Genomic DNA, 24,402 nt, shown 5'->3' on the forward strand with positions numbered 1-24,402 from the left:
AACAACAAATCCTGTAAGAATTTAGTTGAAATCCATTATTCAAGAGACCTAATAATCTTCCTATTAATGACGCAATAATTATTAAAAGAGAAAAGTGGCTAGAAGTGGGGAGGGGCTAAAAAAGATGTGATATATCCCAAATTGGATGGTTGTAAAGAATCTGGTCCGTGTTCGGTTTTGGTAGGATCGTCGGCTCGCGAGCGAGCGTACGTACGTGCGTAAAAGACACGCGGCATATGTCGACTTACGAGTGTCACAGTCTCCTCCGTCCACGAATCTCACGCGTGTCTACAAAATATGTCAATTTTAAAGCCAACGAGGAAAAGATGATTCAGGCCCATTCCCAATTCACATTCTTTCTTTCTCCTCATCATTACATACATCACACTTATGTTTTGACTTTCTATGTTTATACTACTTCTTTTCTTGTTTTATTCGATCAGTTTGTATTCCTTTCAGCATCGAATTTACATCTAAAAGTTTTTTTAAGTGAATGAATATAATATACACCAAAACCACAAACCACCGTCCATATATGAAAAACTAAATACTAAAGGTAAATAATTGGGTCCTAAAAAAGAAATTAATAATAATTGGGTCCTTTCGATTTGATTGGTCTAGGCTGGTTTCGGTTCGATTCCAACAAGTTTCTAAGAATTATAAGTCAATTAATCCCACCCATAAATACAAACAGAAAGAGATCAATTCCTCGGAGAGACACCAAACAAGGGGAAAGAGGATTGAAGTGTAAAGAACTCAATACATATATCAACAATCTCCAAGTCTCACCAGAGATATACACACCACGTATCTTTCTCTATATATAACAATTACATTAACACGCTTATGAAACAAAACAAATATAATCAGAGAGGATACTTAACTGAAACGTAGTACCCGAGAAGAAAATACGCGACAATAAGTTATTAGCTTTAACTTGTCAAAGCTTCACGGCAAACTCCGATCCAACTCGATCTGCGGTTTTCGAATTGTTATCTTCTGGTGCATTATCTGATAACCTTAACCAGCCGAATCCGTCCTTAGCTTTCCTCCTTTGAATCACAATGTAAACACTCAGCAAGATACACATGAACGCCACCATTGACATAAACAAGCTAAGGTTTCTTCTGTTGGGACAACGGTTAAGTATCATTTCCGTGGAAACAAACCCATCAAGACTTCCCATTGTGTTATTCATCTTCATGATCTCAATTCCGTTCAAGATGGCATCAACTGCGTGTTCAACACTCTTACTAGATGGCCCAACACTAACGCTTATCAAACCCGAAGAAGAAGAAGAAGAAGAAGAAGAAGCAGAAGACTCATCATCCACCACAAAATCTATGTAATACGGGGAAGCCAAGACGTAATTCGTGGCATCTGAGATATCCAAATCTTGATACGCCAAATTCCCATTGATGTAGATGTTGAAGTATAGCATACCAATTGACATACTAGCTATATCGCAGAAATGCAACCGGATTAGATACTTGTAGCCACTGCTCACTGGAAGCTCCCATGTCATATTAACCCGAGAAACGCTGCCACTGTTGCTCTTCACCACACGGGCAGTGTTATAAACATTATCAGGACCAACCTCACGAGTTGCCCCTCCAAGCCTATACTTGATCCTACCAGAGAAGTAAACTTTCTGAGAAGCATCAGCGACTTTGAGGAATGTCTCATCAGGAACCCAAGTTCTCCACAAAGTGTCATTAAAAGGAGTAACTTTTTTTCCACCAACATTGACTCTGTAAACAACTTCCAATGCTTGTCTAACTAAGCCACTGAATTGCTCAGTTCCATCATTGGATACAGAGGTTGCTACGTCTGCTATCAAATCTTTAGGTGCAGAAATAACTTCAATAGCATTAACGAATGCAAAGTTGGAATCTTTACTAGGAACAAACCTGATAACGACTTTTCCAACATCGACCCAAATCAAGAATTCCCTAACCCTAGGACCAGAACTAGCTGGCGAGTCGTCGTCGTCGTCATCATCATGGCCACTAAAATTACTAAGCACGACATATCCGTTAACCGTGACGTGGAATTGGGCATCACTGAAATCGATTCTGGAGGAATTGAAGCGATGGAAATGGAGACGTACCATGAGAGTCCCTTTGTCGGCGACGTTGAATTCGTATTTGGCTTGTCGCGTGAAAACCCTTGCCGTCTTGTAGATCTGAGGAAGAAGGTTCGGAGCTGGGTTTTCCGATTGAAGAGTGATGATGGATCCTTCTGATGAGAAAAGGATTACGTTGGACGGCGAATCATCGCCGATGAAGCGGCGGTTGTCGACGGTGGAGTCAACGACTGAGCCACAATCTACGAGGTACTCGTCGGCCGGAGAGAAGGAGATAGCGACGGAGAAAGCGAAGAAAGCAGAGAAAAGGAGAAGGAAACCCCCAATGCGAATCGCCATTATCGCAAACTAGGAATGTGATCAGACGAATCAATAAGTTTAATATGACTTTCATTGGCTTTGGGTTTGGCCGAGTTTGAGACTGAGTCAACGCGTCATTTCCCAGCTCTTTCTCTCACTGTCTCTTTTTAAATTGTGTCTATATTAGTGGGCCAAGCCCACAATCCATAATATATTTTTGGATTAAAAAAAACCCATTAGTTGTTAAATGACGGTGATTCCCACATATAAAAATGGTAACCAAAGAGATTATTATTAAGTAAGAAGATATACATCTACATAAAATTCGAGACTTCAAAAATGTTGTCTTTTCTCTATGCCATGTGACATGTGTGAAGTGAAAACTCATATAAGAGATTTGTTAAGATGAGATAAAACTAAAAAATAAAATAAAAGGAGATTACGTACTGTCTCTACTTCACAGGGAATTCAACAATTTCATCATCTTTACAAGCTCCTACATCGATCACCATCGTCCCGTTCTTCTTCGTAGGCAGTACTCTACAACAATCTCTTCTAGGAGCCTGAAATATTTAATTTACACCAGCCACAGAATAAGGTTAATTTTGCATCTTCATAAAACAAAAAGAGTAAATTTCAAAATCAAGTAAAGGTAAGAAAACTAACCCTATCTCTATTCCATCTATCCGGGTCGGGTTTCTTATAAACAATGACCCGTTCGATTTCCGAAGGATCCGACATATGCCAGTCACATTCAGGATCCCACATGTCATACCACCTCACGTACTCGCTAGCTGTTCTGTGTAACGCCAAATCAGGAAGCGCGTTTGAGAGGTAATACACACGCGGACGCTGACACGCGTTCTTGCTGAAAGGACGAGTGTTGAAAGCATAGCTTTTCTCCTCCGCGCGCTTGTACCAATCGATGAATGTGCGCGTGGGTATCAACATCTCTTTAGCTGACAACACGCCACGTATGATCTGAACTGTGTATCCCCAAGAGACAGACACGGTCCATCGGCGCGCCTTGTCGTAGCAGATTGACTGCTGCGCGAGGCTCGCTGAATCGAGTTTTGCTGAGACCATGAAACGTTGCATGGCGTTGACTCGCCCCATGTTTGGGAATACTGGATCCACTAAGTCCAGATGGTGGATCGATACTAGAGGAGCCAGTGGATGGGCTGATAACAGGCCCAGAAGCTTCCCGTATAAATCAATCTGTTTGTTATACACAACACAAATCAAAACAATAATGTGAATCACAATAATATTTTAATAATAATTTTTCTAATCAACGTTATTAACGATAAGTGAAGATCGAGAAAATAGTGGGGGGGACAGAGATTCCAAAAATCGATATAAATTTGATATTTTATCGTTTGATTAGAAAGAAGATTTCGGTTTAGATGTTCCTAGATCTATCATAGGAACAACAAAAGAGTAATGTAAATCAAAGCAAAAAACAATATTTTTTTTCTAAAATGGAATAATAATGTAAACGCACGGAGGAATGTAAGATGAACACGTATGTAACTACCAACGACATTAATTGACTTGAGAGTTATTACGCTTTAGTGCTCGCAATGACTTATGTGTGCCTAAGATCTATGTGAGTGCCGCGATTATCGCCACAAATATATTATACATTTTACTAAAAACTACACTATAAAAATGTTTTTATTTTATGTTATGGTGATGTGGTATTTATAAAGGTCTTAACAAAAAATCGACAAAAATAAATAAAATCAGAATTAAAACTCACAAAAAGTATATATGAATTTGTAGATAGTAACAGCTTTCGCAATTGATAAAAAATATGAATCTTTAATGAAAATCTGGCAGTTTTAGTTAAAAGATTTTGCCTAAAAATAATAAATGCATTTTGAAGTTATTACGTTTCCTAAACAAAACCTACCTAAGATCTTGTACCTTAAAAGTAAAAACAGAAGATGTGATTTTGGATTGGAAATTAAAAAAAAATCAAATGTGAAAATGAATAAATTTATATTTGCGACCAAACACACCAATGGAAATTAACAAGAAAAAAAAAAAAATACTAGAGTTAAGCCCGTATTAACTTTTATTTATTAATTTTAAGGAGAAAAAAACAAAACAAAAACAGAGAGGGACTAACCTGGTGAAAGCCAACTTCTTTGGTAAGAGGAACACCGAGCTCCGACATACAAGCATGAATCCGATCATCGGAGCCGTACAACTCCGAATATCTCTGAATACAACGATCTTGCATTTTCTCCAACGCTTTAGCCAACGGGTAGCTAATAGCGAACCCTCCTCCTCCGTAAGCCATCCCGTAAGAGAACTTGAGGTTCTGTATATGACTCTCCGACGGGCTTCCGATGTAATAGAACTGTTTGTGATCGTACTTTCTCAAAACCTTGACGAGATTTTCCGGGAAAAACACAGTGTCGTCGTCTCCCATCACAATCCACCTCACGTTTTTCTCAGACTCTGTTCCGTTCAAAAGCCTCACCGTCTCCGAGACGATTCTCGTGATTCTGATCGCCGACCGGAGACCATTCGGGTACTTATACTTGAATCTCGACGTGTCGGAGGAGATTTTGATCGGTGGCAACGTGGCCGAGACGTTGTCGTTTTGGGCAATGTGCTTGTCTAGCCAAACGACGCCGTTCATCTCACCGTTTGGTTTCCACCAGAGCTTCACGTAGTCTCTACGGTGTTTCCAGAGCTTCGCAGACGCGGCGATTCCGAAAACGACGTGCTTGAGATCAGTCTGTTCCGGGTTTGGAACGGGTTTGGATCCGGATCCGACTGGTGAAACAGAGAATTTGATGAGAGATCCGACTGGTTGATAAGAAGAGGAGATTAAATTGAGAGGGTAGAAAACGAACTGAACAGAGAAAAGAATGGCTAGGGTTAACAAGATTAGCTTCGACGTTAGCCAATAGAATGAAAAATGTGTAAAGGTTTTAGCTTTCAAGTAAGAAGAAAGCTTTTGATCTTTCTTCTCGTCTCCCATGGCGGAAAAAAAAAACAAAAACTTTTTCCGGCGAATGAGAACAACGACGAAGAAGCCTTTACCAAAACTACGCCGTTTTATTTGGTTTTTGTTTTTATTTTGTCGTTGTGGTGGTGATGAGTCACACTGAGGGAGAGAGGTTTCAGAGAGGAGACTCTATAAAAAGATGAAACGATTTTGATATTTCGTCGTGATTGAGTCCTTATTCGTGTCAACCATTATTTTTTATCTTTTCTTATTAAGAGAATAAGAATAAAATTTGATTAGATTATAGGAATGTAATTATCTATTTACTTACAAATATAGAAATGGCATGAAAATATTTGACTCTATCGATTAGTACCGGTCAAATCTACTATATTCGAATGATCAATGCTTTTTTTTTGGTAATTACTTGATTTTTTTTTTTTGATTTGTTTTGGTAAGACTTGATTTTATTTTGTTATGTTTGATTATACTTGATTTTAATTATGTTTCTAACTGTTAATAGTATGACTTTCCATAATAAACCGATAAGTTAGGTAAGGTACATTCAACTGTTCACGAGTAAATTTTAAATTAAAGAGAAAAAAAATATACCACATATCTTTAGGTAAACCCATTAACCTACTCCCTTGTTTTAGCCATACCATAACCTACTTCATATTCGTGACAGTGTGATATGTTTTTTTTTTTTTTTTTCAGTCGTGATGATATGTTTCTGGTAGGAATCGTGATGATATGTTAGAGAGGAAAAAAAGGTAGTTTATTCGTAATAAGAGCTGAAATTAAATTTAAAAAAACATTACATGCTTTACTATATCAGCAATTTAATGAAACATACAGAGAAAGTAAAGTTGTTGTGTGTTTCATTTCAAGATTCCTCGGACTAAGAATCTTGAGGGTTGAACTTGACTGATTCACGATATATAAGCTCCTTGATATTCTCTTCTGTCAACGAAGGTTGCTCGAAATCGAAATGGAACGGCCTCACGCATACAGGTTCCTCGTTCATGTCATGAAACGGCGCTAAGTATGGGTGGCACAGAGCTTCGTCAACTGCAACTCAGCAAAAAAGACTCAAAACTATCACGAAACGCAATCATCTAAAGAGAAAGAAACATGTAAAGGCTTTCCTTCTTTACCTGTAATCCGTTTGCTTGGGTCAAAGACGAGCATTTTCTGCAGCAAATCAACTGCATTAACCGACATGTTTGGGAATCTAGCGGCAAAGTTTTGTCTTGGATACTGTGGAAGCTGTCTTACGTATCGTCTAGCGTTGTCGTTTCTTAAGAAACCTAGGCTTGAATCATCTGGTGAACCTATCTATAAGCTGTGTATTGAAAAAGATATACCAAATATGAGTTTGTTTATGGATCTTCAAATAAGAAAAACAGAACAAACAGAGTAACAAGATGGTTCAATATTGATTATGAAAGTTTCCTTTTTGTGGTCCTTACAAGTTACAAGTGATGAAAGTAAAAAATTACCTCAGTGATGAGTCTAAGCTGCTGAATATAATCGCTGCCCGGAAACAATGGCTCCCTGGTCATCGTTTCACCGAGTATACAACCAACAGACCAAATATCGATAGCTGCAGTGTACTCTGAGCAATTGAGGAGCAACTCTGGAGCTCGGTACCAACGTGTAACAACATATTCTGTCATGAAGTTTGTCTCTGAATTAGTCCTCGCGAGTCCAAAATCCCCAATCTTGAGGTCACAGTTTGCATTCAGGAGCAAGTTACTCGGTTTTAAATCACGATGCAACGCATTGGCTGAATGCACATACTTGAGTCCTCGCAACAACTGATACAGGAAGAACTGCACAAAAATGGAATCTACGATAATAAATAAACCTGAGAGCGTTCGAACAAAAGAGAATAACACATGCAGAGAGGTTTATGTGTGTACCCGTGAATGATCATCGGTCAACGGTTGGTTTGAGCGAATAATGTGATGAAGACCAGTGTCCATTAACTCAAAGACAATGTGAACATCATTGAAGTTGTCTCGCTGCGGTGGTCGTATTATGTCTTTAATGGCAATGACCTGTGAGATGAAATATCATCACTCCGCAACCAGATCATCATCATCTACAAGAAAAAAAAACGTTTGGAGGATAATACAAAGCTTACATTGTCATGATCCATATGCTTAAGAAGCTTAATCTCTCTCAAAGTTCTCTTAGCGTCGATGATGTTGCCAAATGCATTACCAATCTTCTTGATCGCCACTTCCTCACCCGTCTCCGAATTCCATGCAGCACTAATTCAGAAAATTATACATAGAGATCAAGAAATGATCGATCCTTCAAACTCAAGACATATAAAAAGAAAAAGACTGACCAGACGATGCCAGAAGCGCCTCTGCCGATAGGACGAAGAGGAGGAACATACTTTTTAGAAACTTCGAAGAGATTGCCATACACATTATACTGAACATAACGACCACCAATGATACTCACCCCTCTGTTGCTGTCATCACCGAAGTATGCCTCCGTCGACATATCTCTCTCTTTCTTCCAACAGATACTGAATTGAGGTAATGAGATCAAAACAAAGAGCTATACTATAAATAACGCGGGAATAAGTAGAAAAAAGAGGAGTTGGAAGAAAAGATTATAGCGTGTTGAGGGTTGTTTGTTTGTGGGGTTTAAAAAGAGGAACAAGAAAAAAACGTGTGAAAGTGTGAATCCTTTGATGAGAAATTGAGAGGAAGAAGAAGAAGAAGACGAGTTTTCTCGTATGACCCGTGAGTGAAAATCAACTCACGCCATTGCTTTTTCTTTTGAGGAGGACGACGACGACTTGATTTTGGTCTATAAGTCAATGTGCTTTTTAACCGGACTACTCAAATCCAAAAAGAAAAGATATCAAACCTAACCGAACCGGATAATTCAAACCAAAAAAACGTATTTAGCACTCTCATCGAAATTTTCACCATACGATTCTGACCTAACTTATGGTTATAATAGGAGTTAATATATGTTTGGATCTGGATGGCTTCAAGATGTGCATATTATAGAGTTTTATAGATAAGTTTTATAATACCTTTACTTATACAAATAGTACTTTCTTCAAAGCATCTCATACAAACGACTACAATATCACAAACCCCTAATGACAATACATCCAATACCAAGATGGAACACTTGAGGTTAGACCATCTGTACACACAACAATCACAGTTTATCAGAACTTTTTTCCGGCAGCCTTTCTTGGTGATGTTGCCAACATGGTTGATGCGCCCATCGACCTGAGGTTCTCCAGTAATGTGTCTCGCCCCGATAACAGAATCTTGAAGAAACAATCCACTTCTTTCGAAACAAGATCTAGCCCATCCGATAATGCTGTGACCGAGTCCTTCAACGGTTGCAGCGAAATGGGATCTACTGACCCTTGTTGGATCGCAGGGTAAAGCTTCTGAACACCTGAATCAACTGCCTCGAGCTCTTTCAGAACCGTTAGCCCCTCTGATAAGAAAATGTTCTTGATTTCTGCGTTCATGGTGTTCTGCATTTCCATGAAGGGTTGTGCCCATGGAAGCTCGTTTGAGACTGTAAGGTACATCAGAATCTGCGATGAACCTGAGAACGCTGCAGCAAATACACCACTGATGTATAAGGTCTTAACCTTCACACCGTATAGAGCCCGCATCAAGACTTTTCCTTTGGCCGAGTTTTTCACCTTGGGGAGGTTCAAGGTTTGAACAAGACTGCTCATGATTGCACGGCAGTTTTCGATTCTCGGGTTCTTGGAACCAATATGTTTCTTCCAGCTGTCTAGTGATGATTGGGCTTTCGACAGATTCTGAGGAGAGTTTGCCTCTAAGTTATGCAAAGCAAACTGGAGCAGAAGATGGCCTTGGTTGAGACGGGTTAGCTCAGAACTAAAGGCATTGCAGAGATCAAGAAGCTTCACACTGATGTCAAGATAGACATCAACCCACTTATCCTCCCAATCTGATACAGGAAGCTCAAGATCGGTTATAAGGGTCTTGATACTGTTATGTGTCTCGCAAAGAGATTCCATGGCTAGTTTCATCCATGAAACAGTAAGGATTTGGGTCTTTTCCTTAGGGACAAGGTTTCTAACAGAGGATGCTAAGTTCGTCTCAAAATTGTTCAAGAGTGAGAGAAGCTTTGAGGGCAGTACCGAGTTCTTTGAAGATAGATTCTTGAACGGGTTTCCAAAAGGGAAGAAACCCCGTGGAAGGTCTTGTGGACGAGCCATTTTTGTAAAGTTTCAACTGAAAACAAAAAAAAACAGAAGAAAGAAGAAGAAAGATAGCATATCAATTGTCACATACCATAAAACAAAAAAAGAAAATTCCTTTGAATATATTCTGGATTCATACTACTACAAGATCCAAATACAAAAAGATCATTACTTTGATTGTATTCAGGATCCATACTACTACTAGATCCAAATACAAAGATCAAATGTTCTTTAAAAACACTTTCTCTCGTCTTTTGGATTATCAAAGTATGGTCCATCTCTTCTCAACAGATCTTAAAAAAAAAAAACAAAGAAACACAAGCAACATCAAATCATGTTCTTCAGTTAAAATTTAGAACTCATACAAAAAAAAGTCAACCAATAATAATTTAATTGTTCCAAGATCTAAAAATCTTTCAAATCAAATAGATCCAAGATTCAACCTTAAGAAGCTACAACTATCTCCAACTTACGGGTATATAAAGCAAAACCCAGATCTTAAAATCAAGAATCCGATTAACCCATGTCGAAATTCACATAGGAAAGAGATGAAAGACATCAAATCCAAACACAAGATAATCACAGACACAACATGAAGCGCAGACAAAACTATGAAGGCAAACAGACTAATAAATAAGTAAATAAAGCTCACCTAAAGAGATGGAATCGCTGGACAAAAACTACACCGGTAACTCCAAAACTATGAAACTCGAATTCGCCTGATAGAAGTTTCTGAAGAGACGGAGAGAATTAAAAGAAGAAGAAGAAAAAAAAAAAAAAGGGAATCAAAAGAGACGTGTCAGAGAGATACAAATCTTAATTAATAGTACAAGAAAAGTGCGACAAGGATCAGTGTTTGTTCTTACCGACAAATCAAAAGACTATACTTTTTTGCGGATACAGAAATTTCCAGGAAAGATAGATAGATAGGTTTTACTGAAACGCGTTGTTCATGTATTCATTCATATATGGACCAAACACAAAGTTGCCTTATTTTTCTACAGATAACACCAAACAAAAGCAAACTAAAAATTGATAAATATAATAATAAAATATTAAATTAGGTTTTTATTGACGTTGATTTTGGTGGTAGACGGACGGACGAATGTGTGGGATGATAGGAGACTAGGTTCCAGTTACGGGGCTGTGACGGAAACACTCAAATGACAGATCAATGCGTGTACGGCTACGATGTGTTTGGTCAATTCGGGCCTACTTGTTATTTTGTTTTAGTTACTGTACACCAGAGGAAAAAGTCAATTCTAGCCAGCGGATCTAACGGCTCAGAATTTGCTGATCGTTTAGTTTTGTATTCTCTCAATCATTCAATTATTTTTAGTATAGGTAGGCTCTAGTGGGTATTTTCTTTTAATCAAATGATTTTCTATACTGACTTTTCTTTTCCAAAAAGTAATTAATTACTAGCTAAGTATCCCATTGGAAAAGATAGATATACATGTTTTTTGTAAGTGACATCATCTTAAAACCAAATGAAAATATCTCTCATGTCACGTAGACGTTACATAACTCTGCTGTTAGATTTATGATTTAATGCTAGTACTGTTACTGTACATATATGTTTTAATCAAACAAGGTATATATAATGTGCTATAAACATTACTATTTTTTTCGTTAGTGACGAAAAATTTATTAATATTTATTGTTGTCAATTATCAGATGGTGCATGTATATATATATATCGACGTTTGTGTACGCAATACATACACATATTTTACTCTTTCTCCTCCCACAAAAAAAGCTTTGTTGGGGTGGTTTAGTTTTCTTCAAGAAATAGCAAAGTATTACAAAACGGAATGACTTTGGAGAAATGTATATCAGTGATTTAGTAATGTTATTTTTCGTAACTTTTTTTTTCATATAGAAAAGTAGTTGCCTCTAAGTTTACGTTTTCCTCCTACACGAGAAGAGAATCCGGTCGTCGGTCGATGACAAGTGTGTACTTATATTGTGTTTTGAAGACAAGCAAGTTATCCAACTTTGATTGTAAATTTAATATTCGACCCTGCTGCTTTCAAATTCTTGCAACTTGGAAAATTTCAAGATTGATGATAATCACAACTTGTTCTATCCATGGTGGAGATAATTTTAGATTATTTGTGTGGAAACACAATCAATCACGTGAGCTTAAAGAGTCCTTTTGTGGGTCCATTTTGCCCCATACCGGTTCTAAAGCGATAAGTTCAATCCATCGACCAATCCCCTGCTTATTATGCTAGGGGCCGAACATAGCTTCGAGGTCGGGTCCAAAGTCCAAACATTACATTACATATAAATAACTTATAATGACATGTGAATGTGATCGTTCGTTGACAAAAGGGTTACAAAGAAGAAGAAAGTTAATTCCGTAAGGCCAAAAGAAGACTCGAAGAGCCAAAGAATGAAAATATTAGGTAAGTGAGACAATAATATACCGGGAAAAAAATTGAAATATAATGGCCGTGTGAAATGGAAAGTCACTTAACCTTAGTTGACTCTTTTTTCACCTCAGCTTTTGCTGATGTTGCCGTGAAGCGCTCTCACCACTTTCACTACCCGCCGCAGCAACCACAGCTGTCTCTTGTCTCTCGCGGCTTCCATGGTCCCTTGTCGTTCGTCGTTCCTGCGAATATATCATCCAAGCTTCAGTCAGACATCTTTCAAACTCGTAAAGAGATGTAAAAAATGAAAAGGGAAAAAATGACTTGTATATATACATCTCGAAAGAGTAGATCTTCAGCTTCAAGCATGTGTATGATATGACCCATTTTAGGTCTCTTGTTTGCATCAGGATCTACGCAACGCAAAGCTACGAGCAACACTCGTTTAAGAGCCTTTGAGGATGGTGGTTCGGGTATTTTCGGATCAACTACTTCTTCTGATCTTCGGTTCCCTACCATTGATTTCAGCCAATCCACTAGATTCGTCTAAAACCACAAAAACACATCATAAACAAATTAACAAAAGCATAGATGAAGTCGATCAAGCAGGGTTTAATGTTCCGGTGCAGCCATGAATAGCTAAATACCTCTCCTTGAGGGCGACTATAATCAACCGGGTTTCTTCCTGTGATTAACTCCATGATTAATATTCCCAAGCTGTAGATATCACTCTTCTCGTTTAACATTCCGGTGCAAGCATATTCTGGTGCTACATAACTAAACAAATAAACCCCACCAAGTTAAAGTTATTTCCAAAGATTCCTACAGCTTGTATGGGGAGGAGAGAGTGAATGAGTTTAAGAGTTTACCCGAAAGTTCCCATCACACGGGTAGTAACATAACTGCTCTCGGAACCCAAGAGCTTAGCAAGTCCAAAATCCGAAACCTTTGCATTCCATTGGCGATCAAGCAAGATGTTGCTTGATTTTATATCTCTATGAACAACCTTTGGTTCAAGACCCTCGTGTAGATACGCCAATCTGCAGATATAACAAAGGTTTTACATACAACTATATGTAGCTTATAAACATAGAGGACACAAATCAAAAGCTATTCTAGGATTAATACCCTTTTGCCATCCCGAGTATAACATTCATACGGATATCCCAAGTTAGAGGGCTGACATCGCCAACATCACCGTGAATCCATTGCTCCAAGTTACCATTATCGACAAAGTCATACACGAGCATCCTGTAGCAAAGAACCCGACATTAGATCACAACATTGCTTTTTGTAATACCGGAAAGCAAAACACCAACAGGGGTAGTTTACCTGTATGCACCTTCGACGCAATACCCTAAAAGCCTAACGAGATTCTTGTGCCGTACACGCCCAATTACTTCCACTTCTACTTTGAATTCCTTCTCTGCTTGACCCCTAGCAATTAAAGGACAACACCAACAACAAATCTTACAGATCATAAAGATCAAAATCCACAAGCATAGTCTATTATTAGTAAAGACGTTACACACATGTGACCCTGACATAATCTATACATTACATCAAAATTCAATAATAACAACTCTTGATCAGGACCACAACATTGCAGTTAAATAAGAGAAGGACTCTGATTGCGATCACTCTTAAACCCTCATACCTACCTCTGCTCTCTACATATAAAAAAAAAATCCAGAGGCATCTTACCTCAATGGATCTAAGCACATTACAGGATAAAGTATAGAATCAGACACAAACTTCAATACAGAGGCAGACTACAAATAAAATTCCCTAATTACGCAACATTGCAAAATCCACAATTGGTAATACCAAAAACCCCAATCTAGAAACGAGTAATACAGAATCAAACTTTATGATGAAACCCTAAAACCCTTATCTAAAAATACGTAAAGGATGGATCTTTAGAATCAAAAATCGAAACAGTACCTATTGTTAAGCAAGTTCTTGACGGCGACTTTGGTTCCATCAGTTAAAACGCCACGGTAGACAATCCCATAACCACCTTCTCCGATAACATTCTCTTCACAAAGCCCATTCGTGGCCGCTTCAAGCTCTCTGAGAGTATACCATCTCCCCCATCCAAGATGCGAAACCTCCGGCCCACAATTCCCACTGCCGGAATACGACGCCGTTTCGCTAGCACTAGCCGTTCCTCTACTCTCACCACTCGACACTCGATCTGAAAACACCACTCGATGCTCGATCTTCCCTATATCGACCTGGATCTCCGCCGGAACAGGCTGCGTCTGCGCCGGAACAATCTCCTTGATCTCCTTGGAAATCGGCGGCGTGGCTACTGCGGCGGAAGCGAAATCGTGACGCGGCTTTCGATTCTTCCGGCGAGAAGTTAGACAGAGGGAGAGAAGGAAGAGAGCAATGACAATAAGAGATCCGAGTAAGATTCCGATGACAACCCATAGCCGGAGACCAAAGATCGATGTCGGTTTCGAAAGCTCAGTATTGAGGAAAGCAGCATCGTACACCGACATCGTACTACTACTTTCACTTTTTTTAGTTTATAGATTCTTCCGGTTACTTCGCATTACATGTGCCGGAGATAACTAAAAAAAACTTTCCGGCCAAAACATGTGCTTCACCGCATCAAGTGTTGAATCGAGGAAGAACAACCAATCTAAAGATTCGTACTATTAACACAACAACAAATAGATAAATCAAAAAAAAAAGGAAGGAATTAAAAAGAAAGAAGGGTTTTGATTGGAGTGATCTGTATTGAATGAGCTGTCTTTTTGAGTTTCCTGTCTCAGTGGGTGACGGTGAGAGAAGGTTACTATTAAATGTCGAGATTACCCTTTTAGGAAAGTGGAAATTAAACAAGTCTTTTTGAAAAAGTTTCGAGGAGTTTTTGGGTAAATACCACGATCTCGATAGCCGTTGGGACTTGGGGGTGGTCTGGTTATGATAAGGGTACGGTTCACTGCAATTGTACCAATAATCTTAATTTGTGGTTTACATACACATTAGTAGTATATTCCACACGGTGAAATCGTAGATCATTCATTTGTCGTTGATCTGCGATTTCACCGTGTCGAATATATTGGTACAATTGCAGTAAACCGTGCAGTGAACCGTAACTACTAATGTGTCGTTAATTAATAATAAATTAATTATTAATTTGTGGTTTACTATTAATTTTATTTTCTCTCTCGTTGTCAGACTTTTTAAGTCTCCAATAGAGTGTGTCGTGTCTTTTTAATTTAATATCTCAGCATTATTTTTTCATTTGTCGTTGTTGGACCGACCTCCCGATGTTGCATGACTTCATATAAAGTCTTCCTTCGGTCGATGGTGGTTTGTTATCCCCTCTCGTTTTGTAGTTTCGATATTTTAATGGAGTAAGAGTGAGCTATATTAAAAAAAAAAACTTTTTTCTCTTCTACAACTTTATATGAAAAAAAAACTTTATATGAAGTTTATATGAAGTTTATATGAAGTTTATATGAAGTTTATATGAAGTTTTTTTATTTTACCTAATATAGAAAAGTAATGAGTTATGTGGAGTACCAAAAACTTTTTCCTTGTGTGTGGGAATTACTTATACTATGTTGAAGTATGTGTTTTAGCATATAAACATACATGTTCAGGCACGTAACCTATTCGATCAGCTATCCCCTTAAATAAATAACCACCAAGCTTCAGCTGGTCTTCCGTCCGTAGTCTTCAAGTAGGGATGAAACCAGTAATGCCGTAGTCCATTCCGTATAAAAAAACTAAAGTAACAATTGAATATTACAAAAACAAACGCTAGTGTCTGCCTTTCTACACGGACTTTTATGATATGTCTACTATGATGTGACTTTTATGTACAACCGCCTCAATCTTTTGGTCTAGTCATATAGTCTCAGGTAATGTGAGCTCGACATGAGACTCTAGACACTGAGCCTAATACCACTGGATAGAGTAATGGTCTCTTCTCTTTCTTCTCATTCTACTTAAATCTCTATTTGGCGTTGTATGATGATATCAACTTCCGCTGCATAAAACATAGCAATCATACCGTAAGCTCATACGAAAATTTGTTACTTCTCAATCGCAGTTCTCAAGAGTCAAAAATGATTAACACTTACTTGTTCTTCAAACTCAGGACTCCTCAGGTTTACAGACAAATTTCTCATCAGTAAGAGGACCTAATGAACAAAAACAGTCTTAACGAAACTTTTCGATTCCAGACAAGTTCCCGAGCAGAGAGTTTGTGATTAACATACCGTTTCTAGGTTTATTGGATCCATTTGCTTTAATCTTTGGACATGACCTGTTGTTTTAGGATCAAATACACTTCCTATGAAGCTGTAAACTTCAGCGAAATTAGGCATCACTGTGTTGAAAAAACAACAACACCAAACAAACAAACAAAGTCATAGTCAGTAAGTATACATCGAAAAGAGCGAATCTTGTGTTAGATATGTGCAAAGTAAGAATCGTTTACCTCTATGTGGCTTCCCACAACTTTCTTGGTCATTTTTCTCTGTAAGGGTTCGAGTTCTCTGCTTATCTCTACTAGTACTAGTACTGCAACAGTTCTCTGTGACTCCCAGTTCCTCTACAATCCCAAATTCGTTACCCCACATTATTATCAACTTAACAAACAAACATAGCTTCAGGTTACTAACACCAATCCACAGCAAAAAAACAAGCAACATAGAGTACCTTTAATCACTGAATTTGGCGTGCAACGCACTAATCCATGCTTAGGAGTGCTACTAATCACTGGCCGTGAATTAGTGTTGTATAAGTAGTCATGCTGAAGCAATGCGTTGGACGATGTAAGAGCAACTGCAGCAAAAACACAAGCATGAGAGAGGTTGAGATAAAAGACTTGAGACGACTAGAAAGACAACAACAAAAAGGTAAAGTAGGAGAGAGATGAAAGTTTACCAGATTTAGGAGCCTTCTGTGGATAAGGATGATTGGCTTTCCTCTTTGGTCGAGGAGGTGGGAGATGTTCGTTAGTCCCATTCTTCTGAACTTTGAGAAAGTATTTTTGTGCGTGGCTTCGTATCTACCAAACCAATAATACTGCATCAATCATCATAATCCAACGCAGAACAGAGAGTTCAAGAAACTACTGTTTCATCAATGTAGTTACAGTACAGAGACAACTCAAATCGTATAAATCGAATCTTGAATTACCTGGATCACCGTTTTGGATCCAACAAAGGCCTCGATCTTCTTCCAATCCCGGTCAAATCTGTAATCAAAATTGACAGGAATGATCAGATAAAAGATTTCATATGGGATTTTAGTCAGATAAAAGAAGGCAGAGAGGGAGGTAGAATCCGTTAAAGCATACAAATGGAGAGCTTCAACGAACTTGTCGTGTTCTTGCTCCGTCCAGTTCTCCCTAGACTTGGTGATTGTGTACGGCTTTCTAATCTTCTTCGTCGGATCCTCAGAAAACGACATCATATTTTTCCTTGCGGTCACTGGTATCGTCGTTGCCGTTTGGGTGTGGGTAAGAGTGTTGAAACCAGCTAAATTCATATTCGTAGGGATAACAATGAGCTTCACTAGGATTTTACTATCGTCACCATATAACTGTTTGAAACAGAGGAGCTGATGCTGTTATATGCCGCCGGCTTGGAGAAGCAGACAAGGGTACAAGCGTAATTTGAGATATTAAATTGATTTAAGCCGAACACGTGTAAGGAGCCGGTTGCTCTGGTTCAGAGCGTGGGACTAACAACTAGAGGCCATGTGGACTTTGACGCCACGCATAAATTTTTAATCCACGGCAGATGACGAGCCACGTGGATAACGATCGTAACCAGGCAGTAATAATATTTGTGACATACAGAGCTGGTTTTGATTCCGTAAAGATGGTTTCGGGAACACAGACGACGCAGCAAACACACAAATCTATTTCAAAAATACTAACCAAACCACACAAGTCTCTCTTAGTTCATCACGACCAGACCCAAAAACAAACAACAAAATTCTCTCTCTTAGACAAGCTCATCAGATGTTTCTACAAACTGAGAGAATAAACAATGATTACAGAGATAAGTTGGTTGATACCAACTAGACAACACACGACACCGTTTTTGGAAGGAACACACAAAAATGGGTGCTTGTTTTGGTCTGTGAATCCTAAGAATGTAAAAAAGTAACTAAAAGAAAGAAAAGAGAGAAACTCACAACTGGAGAGACCCTATTTCTTTTTCTAATCAATCCAACGTGTGATACCATCATCTCCTACCATTGCCAATATCTCCACACGCACGTCCAACACCGCCTGCAACATTGTTTTAACATTTACACAAATCAGTCCTTTTTCCCAAGAATTGGGGTTTTTCCTTTTCGGGCGTTTTTGTACTAGGTCAGAGACTTACCGAGGAATTCCTGCAGTTAACAAGCCGGCATTCGTCCAGAGAACCTTCTAGACTCCAACTCTCCCACACGTCAAAACTATGGCTAGCAAACACAAACTCCATCCTTCGATTGATCTGCACACACACAACCACTTTTAGTTTCCACAAGAGCACTTTCGAGTGATCAATGGAAGTAACACTCTGTAATGTAAGAGGTACCTGCAGTAACTTCCCACCAGCAGCAAATGATCTCAGACCAACAGTGTCCTGGAAAGCAAGTTCATGCACCAAAATCAATTAGCCATTCATAAGAATATTTTAGCTTTTTTGTAAATGGGCTTTGCTCATGGAGCAACAAGAGGCACATGCTCTTCACCCAACCACTTTTAACAAGGCATGGCAAGTATGATTAAGGAAAAGGAAGAGAGAGAGAAAGGTTTACCTTGTTTCTGTATGCAATAATGAATTGTGCAGCAGGATCCCGTTTGGATACATTGGACAACGTATCGAGGAACCAACCACCGTTTTTCGTTCTTTGCCTGGAAACATGGAGGCCCGAGAGATCTTTTGCATACAAGGCTACTACATATCCATCTTTCAGAAGCTCACTCGACTTTCCAATGAACTTCTTACTTGACATTACAAGCTGATTTGGGGAAGACTCTTGCATTGCCTCAAGAGGTGTTTTCCTATTTCTGGAATCTTCAGGAGAAGCACATCTAGAACTGGAACTCAATACTTCTTCCGTGTCACTCATAGCAATATCGTCTCTTCGCGAAGTACTTTCTTCATGTAACCCTGAGGAACCCTCCGCTTTTTGCATGTATTTTTGCTGTGAATGTCTCTTTTTGGCTTTCTTACCGGATCTGCTACGTCTTACTGCAGTATTTTGAGAAACGTGTTGCTGACCAGGGCTCAGAGATTCCTTTAATTCACTAGACTCTCTACGAACGACCTCAGCGCTGGTGAGAGTACTTTCTCCCGGTTGCCTACTGGTCGATTCCACTATTGCTAATTTCTCATGTTTGATGGGTGATTGTTCTTCTTCTTCTTCACTTGCTTCACTTTCCTCAACTTCCTCATCAGAAACGGTGTTACTTGGTATTACACCATCTAAGAAGAACGAATGCAAGATAGAGATGGCCTTCTCCCTTATTTCCATCCATACTTCCTCACTGTAGTCTGCACTGCGAGGTAGTATTAACACATTTGGCATTTCCTTCACCTGCAATTAAAACAAGATGTAATAATGCAGGGTAAACAACATAAAGAGAGAAGATGATGCAACAAGAGAATAGGCAGGCACAAATACGAAGTTGAGTCAACGAAAAAGAAATTGATACCCATGCTTCCATCCATTGTGGACCTTCAGCACCGTCAAGGGCGCAGCCAGCTATAGTGCCATCAATTAGAAGTTGTTTCACAGCACAATCATCCAACAGCTGGCAGCTTCCAGTATTTACAAGAAAAGCCCCTATCATATAAAATCAACCGGAACTAAAGGGAATGAGAGAAAGCAGAAAGTCCACCATCTTCAATATACATAACAAGGAGAACCGAACATCAGTTTGACTACCAGAGAAGAAAACTCATACCAGGTTTTATATGCTGCAAACACTCTGCATTGAGGATCTGAACCGTGTCATTTGTTAATGCACAGTGAAGCGAAATGACATCACTTGCTGCTAGTAGATCATTTAATGTATCCATTCTTCGCGCTGCACGTGGGAATCTCGAGGGCCTGATTCGCTCTTCATCTCCCTGGACAAATGCAAACACAAACTATTGACAACAATCCAAGCGAGAGGAACTTGAATGAATAGCATATTCGTAATATGCAGATTAGGCATGTAGGAGCGAAACACCTCTAAACCGTTCCACAATTATATTCATTATAAAGAAACAAAGAGTATCATCCTAATAACAACACTCTCTATTGGCATCTCCATCGACATTGCGAAGATACGTACCTCTGGGACATCAAAGTAGAGCACACTCATCTTGAAGGCCAAGCTTCTGCTAGCCAAATATCGAGCGGATACAGATCTGCCAACTATACCCAAAACCATACCACGACACCGTCTCATTCCTCGGCAAAGCGGCTGAAGCGATCCGAGCCATCCAGATGCAGAAAGCGCGTGGCGAGAGAGTAAATGCGTCCGTCGAAGGAGTCCAAGGATAAGCGCCATGACTGTATCTGCGATTTCCTCGGCTCGGGAAGTATCTACATGGACAAGTCGGAGACCTAGGTCGGCGGCGAGTGTGGAATCGACAGCGCGATCAGCAGAGCCAAGGCACAGAATGAGCTGGTGAGGACGGAGTCGGCGTTGAGCTGCACGTGGAAGGTATGCGAGGGAATGGAGGAGAACTGCGGTGGCGGACTCGATCTTACCATCGGCGATGCGACTGAGAGGGACGTATTCGACACCAGCAACGCCGGCCAGGGAGTCCTGCTCAAGCGCACAATCTTCGATACAGTTGAGTGTGACGACGTGAGGCGACGCCGGTGACGGCTGGTCGCGATGTGGCATTGTCGCAGACGAACGGATCTTGCTCATCTCCTTCTTCTTCTTCTCCCTACTCTCGAGGAGTGAAATTTTGATTTTGGGAACATAATTGATTTAGGGTTCAATTTTGTAACTCTGATAAATCTAAGGGGCTAAATTGCATCTATCATAAGTTAAGAGCTTCAAGTGCAATTTTAAACAAATTGAAAGGCATATTTATTTGGTCCAAACTTCCGATGCTGATGCTCGCCCTAATACGACACCGTTAGCGTGAAGATAAAACGACTGCGTTTCCGTAAAGTTTTTATTTAATTATGATGCCATTGACTGACAAAACGCAAACCAAGTTACAGGTGAAACATGTACACTCCCTATGCCACACCAAAGGACAAACTCCAGAGTTAACAACAACAAGAACACGAAATCTCTTTCTACACAAGAGCAACGACATAGACACAGACTTGAGAAAGAGAAAGAAAAAGAAAAAAAACACATGACTAAGGGAAGATTGGAACTCGCTCGTGTGCTACTAAAAGTATATGAACAGAGCCGATTATATATACGCAAAAGAGGGGAAACAAACCGCTGAAAACCAAAAGCTCTATACATCTCTATCTACCAAAATTCTATCTTTACTATGTCATGATTCTTCTTAGGATCTCCACGTGTCTAAGTGGGGTTTTTAGTTGATGGTGGTAAGTGATGATGATCAGAGAAACCTCCTACGAAGATTACTCGTTGTTGCTTGATACGAACGCATGAGTAATCCAACTCCAATGCCTACACCAAGGCACATCCCAAGGCCTATCCCAACTCCAACTCTGACACCTGCATTAAACCATGAGAGTTGACCATCCTCGTCAACATACATCCCTTCTGGGTAGTACCTCTGTGCCATTTTCATTTCAGACTCATCGTAATCATCAGCTTCTGATTCCATGATCTGCATAAACCAAACGACAAACAAGATTAAGAACCAAAAAAGTGGGAGCTTTTCACGCCATTATATGCAAACAGAGATGATAATCCATGTTAACAACTCTGGAGATATCAAAGAATTGTCTCTTGACATATTACTATATTTCAACTGCTGATCAGACAACATTCCAAAAGTTTCAAATACAGCTGTAGATTACACAAGAAAACACTCAAGAAGAAGCAGAGATAAGACTTTGTAACATCAACAGTCTAAATTTTCAGAATCAGCAGTAGAGTCATAGAAAACACTCAATCAAAAGCTAAGTTTACCAGAAAATTGCGAGTGATAATAATAACCAAATATCAACTACAAAATGCATACAGGACCAAAGAAGTAACCTTTTAAAATCCCAAATCTTAAGTTAAGAATAGTCACTTGCGGGCTTGGTACAATCATCAATCAGAGAGTTCTAAATCCGAATCACAGACAATCGTCAAAAAGAGAATTGAGAAATCCGAATCATACCTGTACTTTGCTTTGCCGGGCCAAATCGTTACCAATGGTAGCAATGTCTTGCTCTTTGCCAACTTCCTCATCCTCAGGGATAGCGTCGAGGGTGACGTGTCTAGCCACCTTCCTCCTTGGACTAGCCTGAATCGTCTTGGTCAAAATAACTGGAACACCGCCACAACAACCAGCTATATAAACCTCCACCGACGGAGACGAAACACCACGCTTTGGGTGGAAAAACGCAGAAGAAGAAGAAGAAGGACCCGAGCCGTGTCCGTTGCCCATAGCTATGTAACAATCCATACCCCATCCAGTCTTGGGATCACTCACAGTTCCGTTATTCCACGCACCTTCGATCCTATCAAGGTTCCCACACAAGACCATATCGTCGTTATCGTAAACCTCGACATCAACGCATCCGGTAACGCGCACGGTCTCAGTGCTAACGTAAGTCACCTCAGAGGTTTCACGGTCGACTCTATCACGGCGGAGTTTAAGAGACGCCGTCTGGGAAGAAGGAACCCGAACGCCGTTAACCTCAAGGGAAGCGCCGGTTTCACGGGGAGGGTGACGGAGGGTGAGAAAGTCAGGGACGTTCTCAACAACATAGGGAGCGATACGGACGTAGAACAAACGAACCTCAAGCCAAGATGATTGTGACAACGCAATCGAAGATGCCGAAGACGGCGGCGGCGATACGGAGGATGTATTCATGTGGTACGATTTGGTGGTGGTAGTGGAGCCAAAAGGATCCTGATGAAGATGATCTTTCGAAATCATCTATAGAACAGATTTGATTCAAGAAAAAAAAAACCAAATTCGCAATCTGAATTGATGAAAAATTTGGAAGGATTGAGGAGGAGAAGAAACAAAGAGATGATGATGAATGAGTTTGAAGGAATCGAACAGCAACTCTTTATTTTTTATTTTTTTTCTTGTTTGTTTGTTTGTTTTGTTGGTTTAGGTTTTTGGGGGTTTCAGATATCTTGGAAGGTAAAAATAAAAAGTCAAATTCTTACAAATAAGTTTGACGCCGAGTAAATTACGGAGGGGTCAAAGGTAAGAAGAAACCGACAAGATACAACAATACCCTCCTCGTGTGTGACTCGCACGTGTGCCTTTTTTTTTTCCTTTCAAGACTGGGCCACAATATATCCTCTCGGTCTCTTAAGTGGGCTTAGATCAATTTTTGGACTGGGCTTAATATAAATTATCTTACACCAACTTAAAAAAAAAAATGCAAACTACACAAGTTTTGAAAAACATTATTATGTGGTGGAAGTCTGAGTTTTTTTATTCATGTGTATCCTAAAATTATGACCATGTTTACAAGATACACACCTCGTTTACTAAGATCAGCCCAATAAGCCCTGTATTGTTTAATGTTTACCTGTATGATCATTGAAAATTGCATGGACTATAATATCACCATATCTATTTTACCACCCAAAAGAAGAAGAAGAAGAAGAAGAAGAAGAAGAAGAAGAAGAAGAAGAAGAAGAGATGGATGCACTCATCATGCATTGAGTGTATAAGTGAAGTGATGATATATTACAATGAATGATGATGATACTGTCTCACCAAACGTACTATCCACAAGTTAATGGATATATAGCTTTGTTTATTTTATTTTCTGAAACCGACAGCGATTAAACCCGAGAAACTTTTTACAGTATATTTAGTAAAGAATGATTCACGATAAAGCAAAATTCATTTTACTCATTCGGGTCATTGACCGTACGGCAATTATTATTTTTAATCATAACCATTTATATTCTTTTAGTAGACGTCCCTTTTGATCTATCTAATCTATGTATTGTTTTCAAAAGAAAAATTATAAGGGATTCCTCACCGTTGGATCGGAGATCTTGTCGGATGAATTGGACCAACTTTGGATATACATTATTTATAGGCCGGCTATAATGTTTTTTTTCTTCTTCCTTCTCTTTTTTTGTTTACACCGAAAAGATTGGGGTTTTGTCATTTCACCATCCAATTAGGTAAGTAAGTAGACGAATCTAATCATACTAATAAGATTAATCTGACATCATAATTTTAATTATCGTTTATTTTTAAATAACAATTTTGCAACTCATGTGTATGTCCGCAACTGAAGATCCGTGTCGGAGGTTTACTTTAAGTTGATTTTAATTGCATCATGT

General features: G+C 39.3%; 8 protein-coding genes across 9 annotated transcripts; all 8 read right to left on the reverse strand.

The window, feature by feature from the left end:
• Positions 1-740: 740 nt before the first annotated feature.
• On the reverse strand, positions 741-2,909 carry LOC109128793 (putative receptor-like protein kinase At5g24010). Its single transcript, XM_019235782.2, has one exon. The coding sequence runs from the start codon at positions 2,423-2,425 to the stop codon at positions 941-943; it is 1,485 nt and encodes a 494-aa protein (XP_019091327.1). The 5' UTR covers positions 2,426-2,909; the 3' UTR covers positions 741-940.
• Positions 741-5,624, reverse strand: LOC104738639 (uncharacterized). Its single transcript, XM_010458805.3, has 3 exons — positions 4,521-5,624; positions 3,053-3,604; positions 741-2,949 (listed from the first exon to the last, which is right to left on the reverse strand). Exons 1-3 carry the CDS (start codon positions 5,382-5,384, stop codon positions 2,839-2,841), a joined length of 1,527 nt encoding a protein of 508 aa, XP_010457107.1. The 5' UTR covers positions 5,385-5,624; the 3' UTR covers positions 741-2,838.
• A 504-nt stretch (positions 5,625-6,128) lies between these two features.
• Positions 6,129-8,326, reverse strand: LOC104738640 (mitogen-activated protein kinase 11). Of its 2 annotated transcripts, none has more exons than XR_759802.3 (6): positions 7,711-8,326; positions 7,501-7,630; positions 7,277-7,414; positions 6,854-7,186; positions 6,509-6,696; positions 6,129-6,422 (listed from the first exon to the last, which is right to left on the reverse strand). XR_759802.3 is itself a non-coding variant. In XM_087485125.1 (6 exons), exons 1-6 carry the CDS (start codon positions 7,869-7,871, stop codon positions 6,253-6,255), a joined length of 1,113 nt encoding a protein of 370 aa, XP_087341251.1. In that variant the 5' UTR covers positions 7,872-8,157; the 3' UTR covers positions 6,129-6,252. The 2 variants fall into 2 exon arrangements, 1 of the variants encoding a protein (XP_087341251.1); XM_087485125.1 differs by having other exon boundaries at positions 6,509-6,689; positions 7,711-8,157.
• A 38-nt stretch (positions 8,327-8,364) lies between these two features.
• Positions 8,365-9,597, reverse strand: LOC104738641 (protein BPS1, chloroplastic). Its single transcript, XM_010458811.3, has one exon. It carries the CDS (start codon positions 9,595-9,597, stop codon positions 8,557-8,559), a length of 1,041 nt encoding a protein of 346 aa, XP_010457113.1. The 3' UTR covers positions 8,365-8,556.
• A 2,245-nt stretch (positions 9,598-11,842) lies between these two features.
• On the reverse strand, positions 11,843-14,744 carry LOC104738642 (putative serine/threonine-protein kinase At1g01540). Its single transcript, XM_010458812.3, has 7 exons — positions 13,905-14,744; positions 13,293-13,397; positions 13,089-13,211; positions 12,830-13,000; positions 12,608-12,737; positions 12,297-12,506; positions 11,843-12,202 (listed from the first exon to the last, which is right to left on the reverse strand). Exons 1-7 carry the CDS (start codon positions 14,465-14,467, stop codon positions 12,083-12,085), a joined length of 1,422 nt encoding a protein of 473 aa, XP_010457114.1. The 5' UTR covers positions 14,468-14,744; the 3' UTR covers positions 11,843-12,082.
• Positions 14,745-15,507: 763 nt separating this feature from the next.
• Positions 15,508-17,701, reverse strand: LOC104738643 (protein REVEILLE 3-like). Its single transcript, XM_010458813.3, has 8 exons — positions 17,287-17,701; positions 17,127-17,184; positions 16,872-16,995; positions 16,644-16,769; positions 16,423-16,536; positions 16,202-16,311; positions 16,064-16,123; positions 15,508-15,969 (listed from the first exon to the last, which is right to left on the reverse strand). Exons 1-8 carry the CDS (start codon positions 17,475-17,477, stop codon positions 15,937-15,939), a joined length of 816 nt encoding a protein of 271 aa, XP_010457115.1. The 5' UTR covers positions 17,478-17,701; the 3' UTR covers positions 15,508-15,936.
• Positions 17,702-17,832: 131 nt separating this feature from the next.
• LOC104738644 (C-terminal binding protein AN) lies at positions 17,833-21,001 on the reverse strand. The gene is made up of 7 exons (XM_010458814.3): positions 20,275-21,001; positions 19,900-20,065; positions 19,648-19,778; positions 18,747-19,529; positions 18,524-18,571; positions 18,326-18,439; positions 17,833-18,228 (listed from the first exon to the last, which is right to left on the reverse strand). Exons 1-7 carry the CDS (start codon positions 20,860-20,862, stop codon positions 18,157-18,159), a joined length of 1,902 nt encoding a protein of 633 aa, XP_010457116.2. The 5' UTR covers positions 20,863-21,001; the 3' UTR covers positions 17,833-18,156.
• Positions 21,002-21,101: 100 nt separating this feature from the next.
• LOC104738646 (uncharacterized protein At1g01500) lies at positions 21,102-23,863 on the reverse strand. Its single transcript, XM_010458815.3, has 2 exons — positions 22,256-23,863; positions 21,102-21,754 (listed from the first exon to the last, which is right to left on the reverse strand). The coding sequence occupies exons 1-2, from the start codon at positions 23,018-23,020 to the stop codon at positions 21,521-21,523; spliced, it is 999 nt and encodes a 332-aa protein (XP_010457117.1). The 5' UTR covers positions 23,021-23,863; the 3' UTR covers positions 21,102-21,520.
• Positions 23,864-24,402: the final 539 nt, after the last annotated feature.

This window comes from Camelina sativa, chromosome 14 (genome assembly GCF_030686135.1).
Source record: "Camelina sativa cultivar CO46 ecotype springtype chromosome 14, ASM3068613v1".
NCBI lineage: Eukaryota > Viridiplantae > Streptophyta > Magnoliopsida > Brassicales > Brassicaceae > Camelina > Camelina sativa.

What these genes read in the sequence shown, in the direction of transcription:
- LOC109128793 (XM_019235782.2), bottom strand. Translation starts at nt 2,425, where the DNA reads ATGGCGATTCGCATTGGGGGTTTCCTTCTCCTTTTCTCTGCTTTCTTC.
- LOC104738639 (XM_010458805.3), bottom strand. Translation starts at nt 5,384, where the DNA reads ATGGGAGACGAGAAGAAAGATCAAAAGCTTTCTTCTTACTTGAAAGCT. An exon ending in AAGAAGTTGGCTTTCACCAG is followed by an intron (nt 3,605 to 4,520) that starts GTTAGTCCCTCT and finishes TATAACAAACAG; the next exon opens with ATTGATTTATACGGGAAGCT. An exon ending in ATAGATGGAATAGAGATAGG is followed by an intron (nt 2,950 to 3,052) that starts GTTAGTTTTCTT and finishes TAAATATTTCAG; the next exon opens with GCTCCTAGAAGAGATTGTTG.
- LOC104738640 (XM_087485125.1), bottom strand. Translation starts at nt 7,871, where the DNA reads ATGTCGACGGAGGCATACTTCGGTGATGACAGCAACAGAGGGGTGAGT. An exon ending in AGCTTAGACTCATCACTGAG is followed by an intron (nt 6,690 to 6,853) that starts GTAATTTTTTAC and finishes CACAGCTTATAG; the next exon opens with ATAGGTTCACCAGATGATTC. An exon ending in CCCAAGCAAACGGATTACAG is followed by an intron (nt 6,423 to 6,508) that starts GTAAAGAAGGAA and finishes GCTGAGTTGCAG; the next exon opens with TTGACGAAGCTCTGTGCCAC.
- LOC104738641 (XM_010458811.3), bottom strand. Translation starts at nt 9,597, where the DNA reads ATGGCTCGTCCACAAGACCTTCCACGGGGTTTCTTCCCTTTTGGAAAC.
- LOC104738642 (XM_010458812.3), bottom strand. Translation starts at nt 14,467, where the DNA reads ATGTCGGTGTACGATGCTGCTTTCCTCAATACTGAGCTTTCGAAACCG. An exon ending in AAGAACTTGCTTAACAATAG is followed by an intron (nt 13,398 to 13,904) that starts GTACTGTTTCGA and finishes TTTAATTGCTAG; the next exon opens with GGGTCAAGCAGAGAAGGAAT. An exon ending in CGTGTGATGGGAACTTTCGG is followed by an intron (nt 12,738 to 12,829) that starts GTAAACTCTTAA and finishes TTATTTGTTTAG; the next exon opens with TTATGTAGCACCAGAATATG.
- LOC104738643 (XM_010458813.3), bottom strand. Translation starts at nt 17,477, where the DNA reads ATGAATTTAGCTGGTTTCAACACTCTTACCCACACCCAAACGGCAACG. An exon ending in ACAGAAGGCTCCTAAATCTG is followed by an intron (nt 16,770 to 16,871) that starts GTAAACTTTCAT and finishes TTTTTGCTGCAG; the next exon opens with TTGCTCTTACATCGTCCAAC. An exon ending in GCCAAATTCAGTGATTAAAG is followed by an intron (nt 16,537 to 16,643) that starts GTACTCTATGTT and finishes TTGGGATTGTAG; the next exon opens with AGGAACTGGGAGTCACAGAG.
- LOC104738644 (XM_010458814.3), bottom strand. Translation starts at nt 20,862, where the DNA reads ATGAGCAAGATCCGTTCGTCTGCGACAATGCCACATCGCGACCAGCCG. An exon ending in TTTGCAGCATATAAAACCTG is followed by an intron (nt 19,779 to 19,899) that starts GTATGAGTTTTC and finishes TTTATATGATAG; the next exon opens with GGGCTTTTCTTGTAAATACT. An exon ending in TTATTGCATACAGAAACAAG is followed by an intron (nt 18,572 to 18,746) that starts GTAAACCTTTCT and finishes CTTGCTTTCCAG; the next exon opens with GACACTGTTGGTCTGAGATC.
- LOC104738646 (XM_010458815.3), bottom strand. Translation starts at nt 23,020, where the DNA reads ATGATTTCGAAAGATCATCTTCATCAGGATCCTTTTGGCTCCACTACC. An exon ending in CCCGGCAAAGCAAAGTACAG is followed by an intron (nt 21,755 to 22,255) that starts GTATGATTCGGA and finishes TGGTTTATGCAG; the next exon opens with ATCATGGAATCAGAAGCTGA.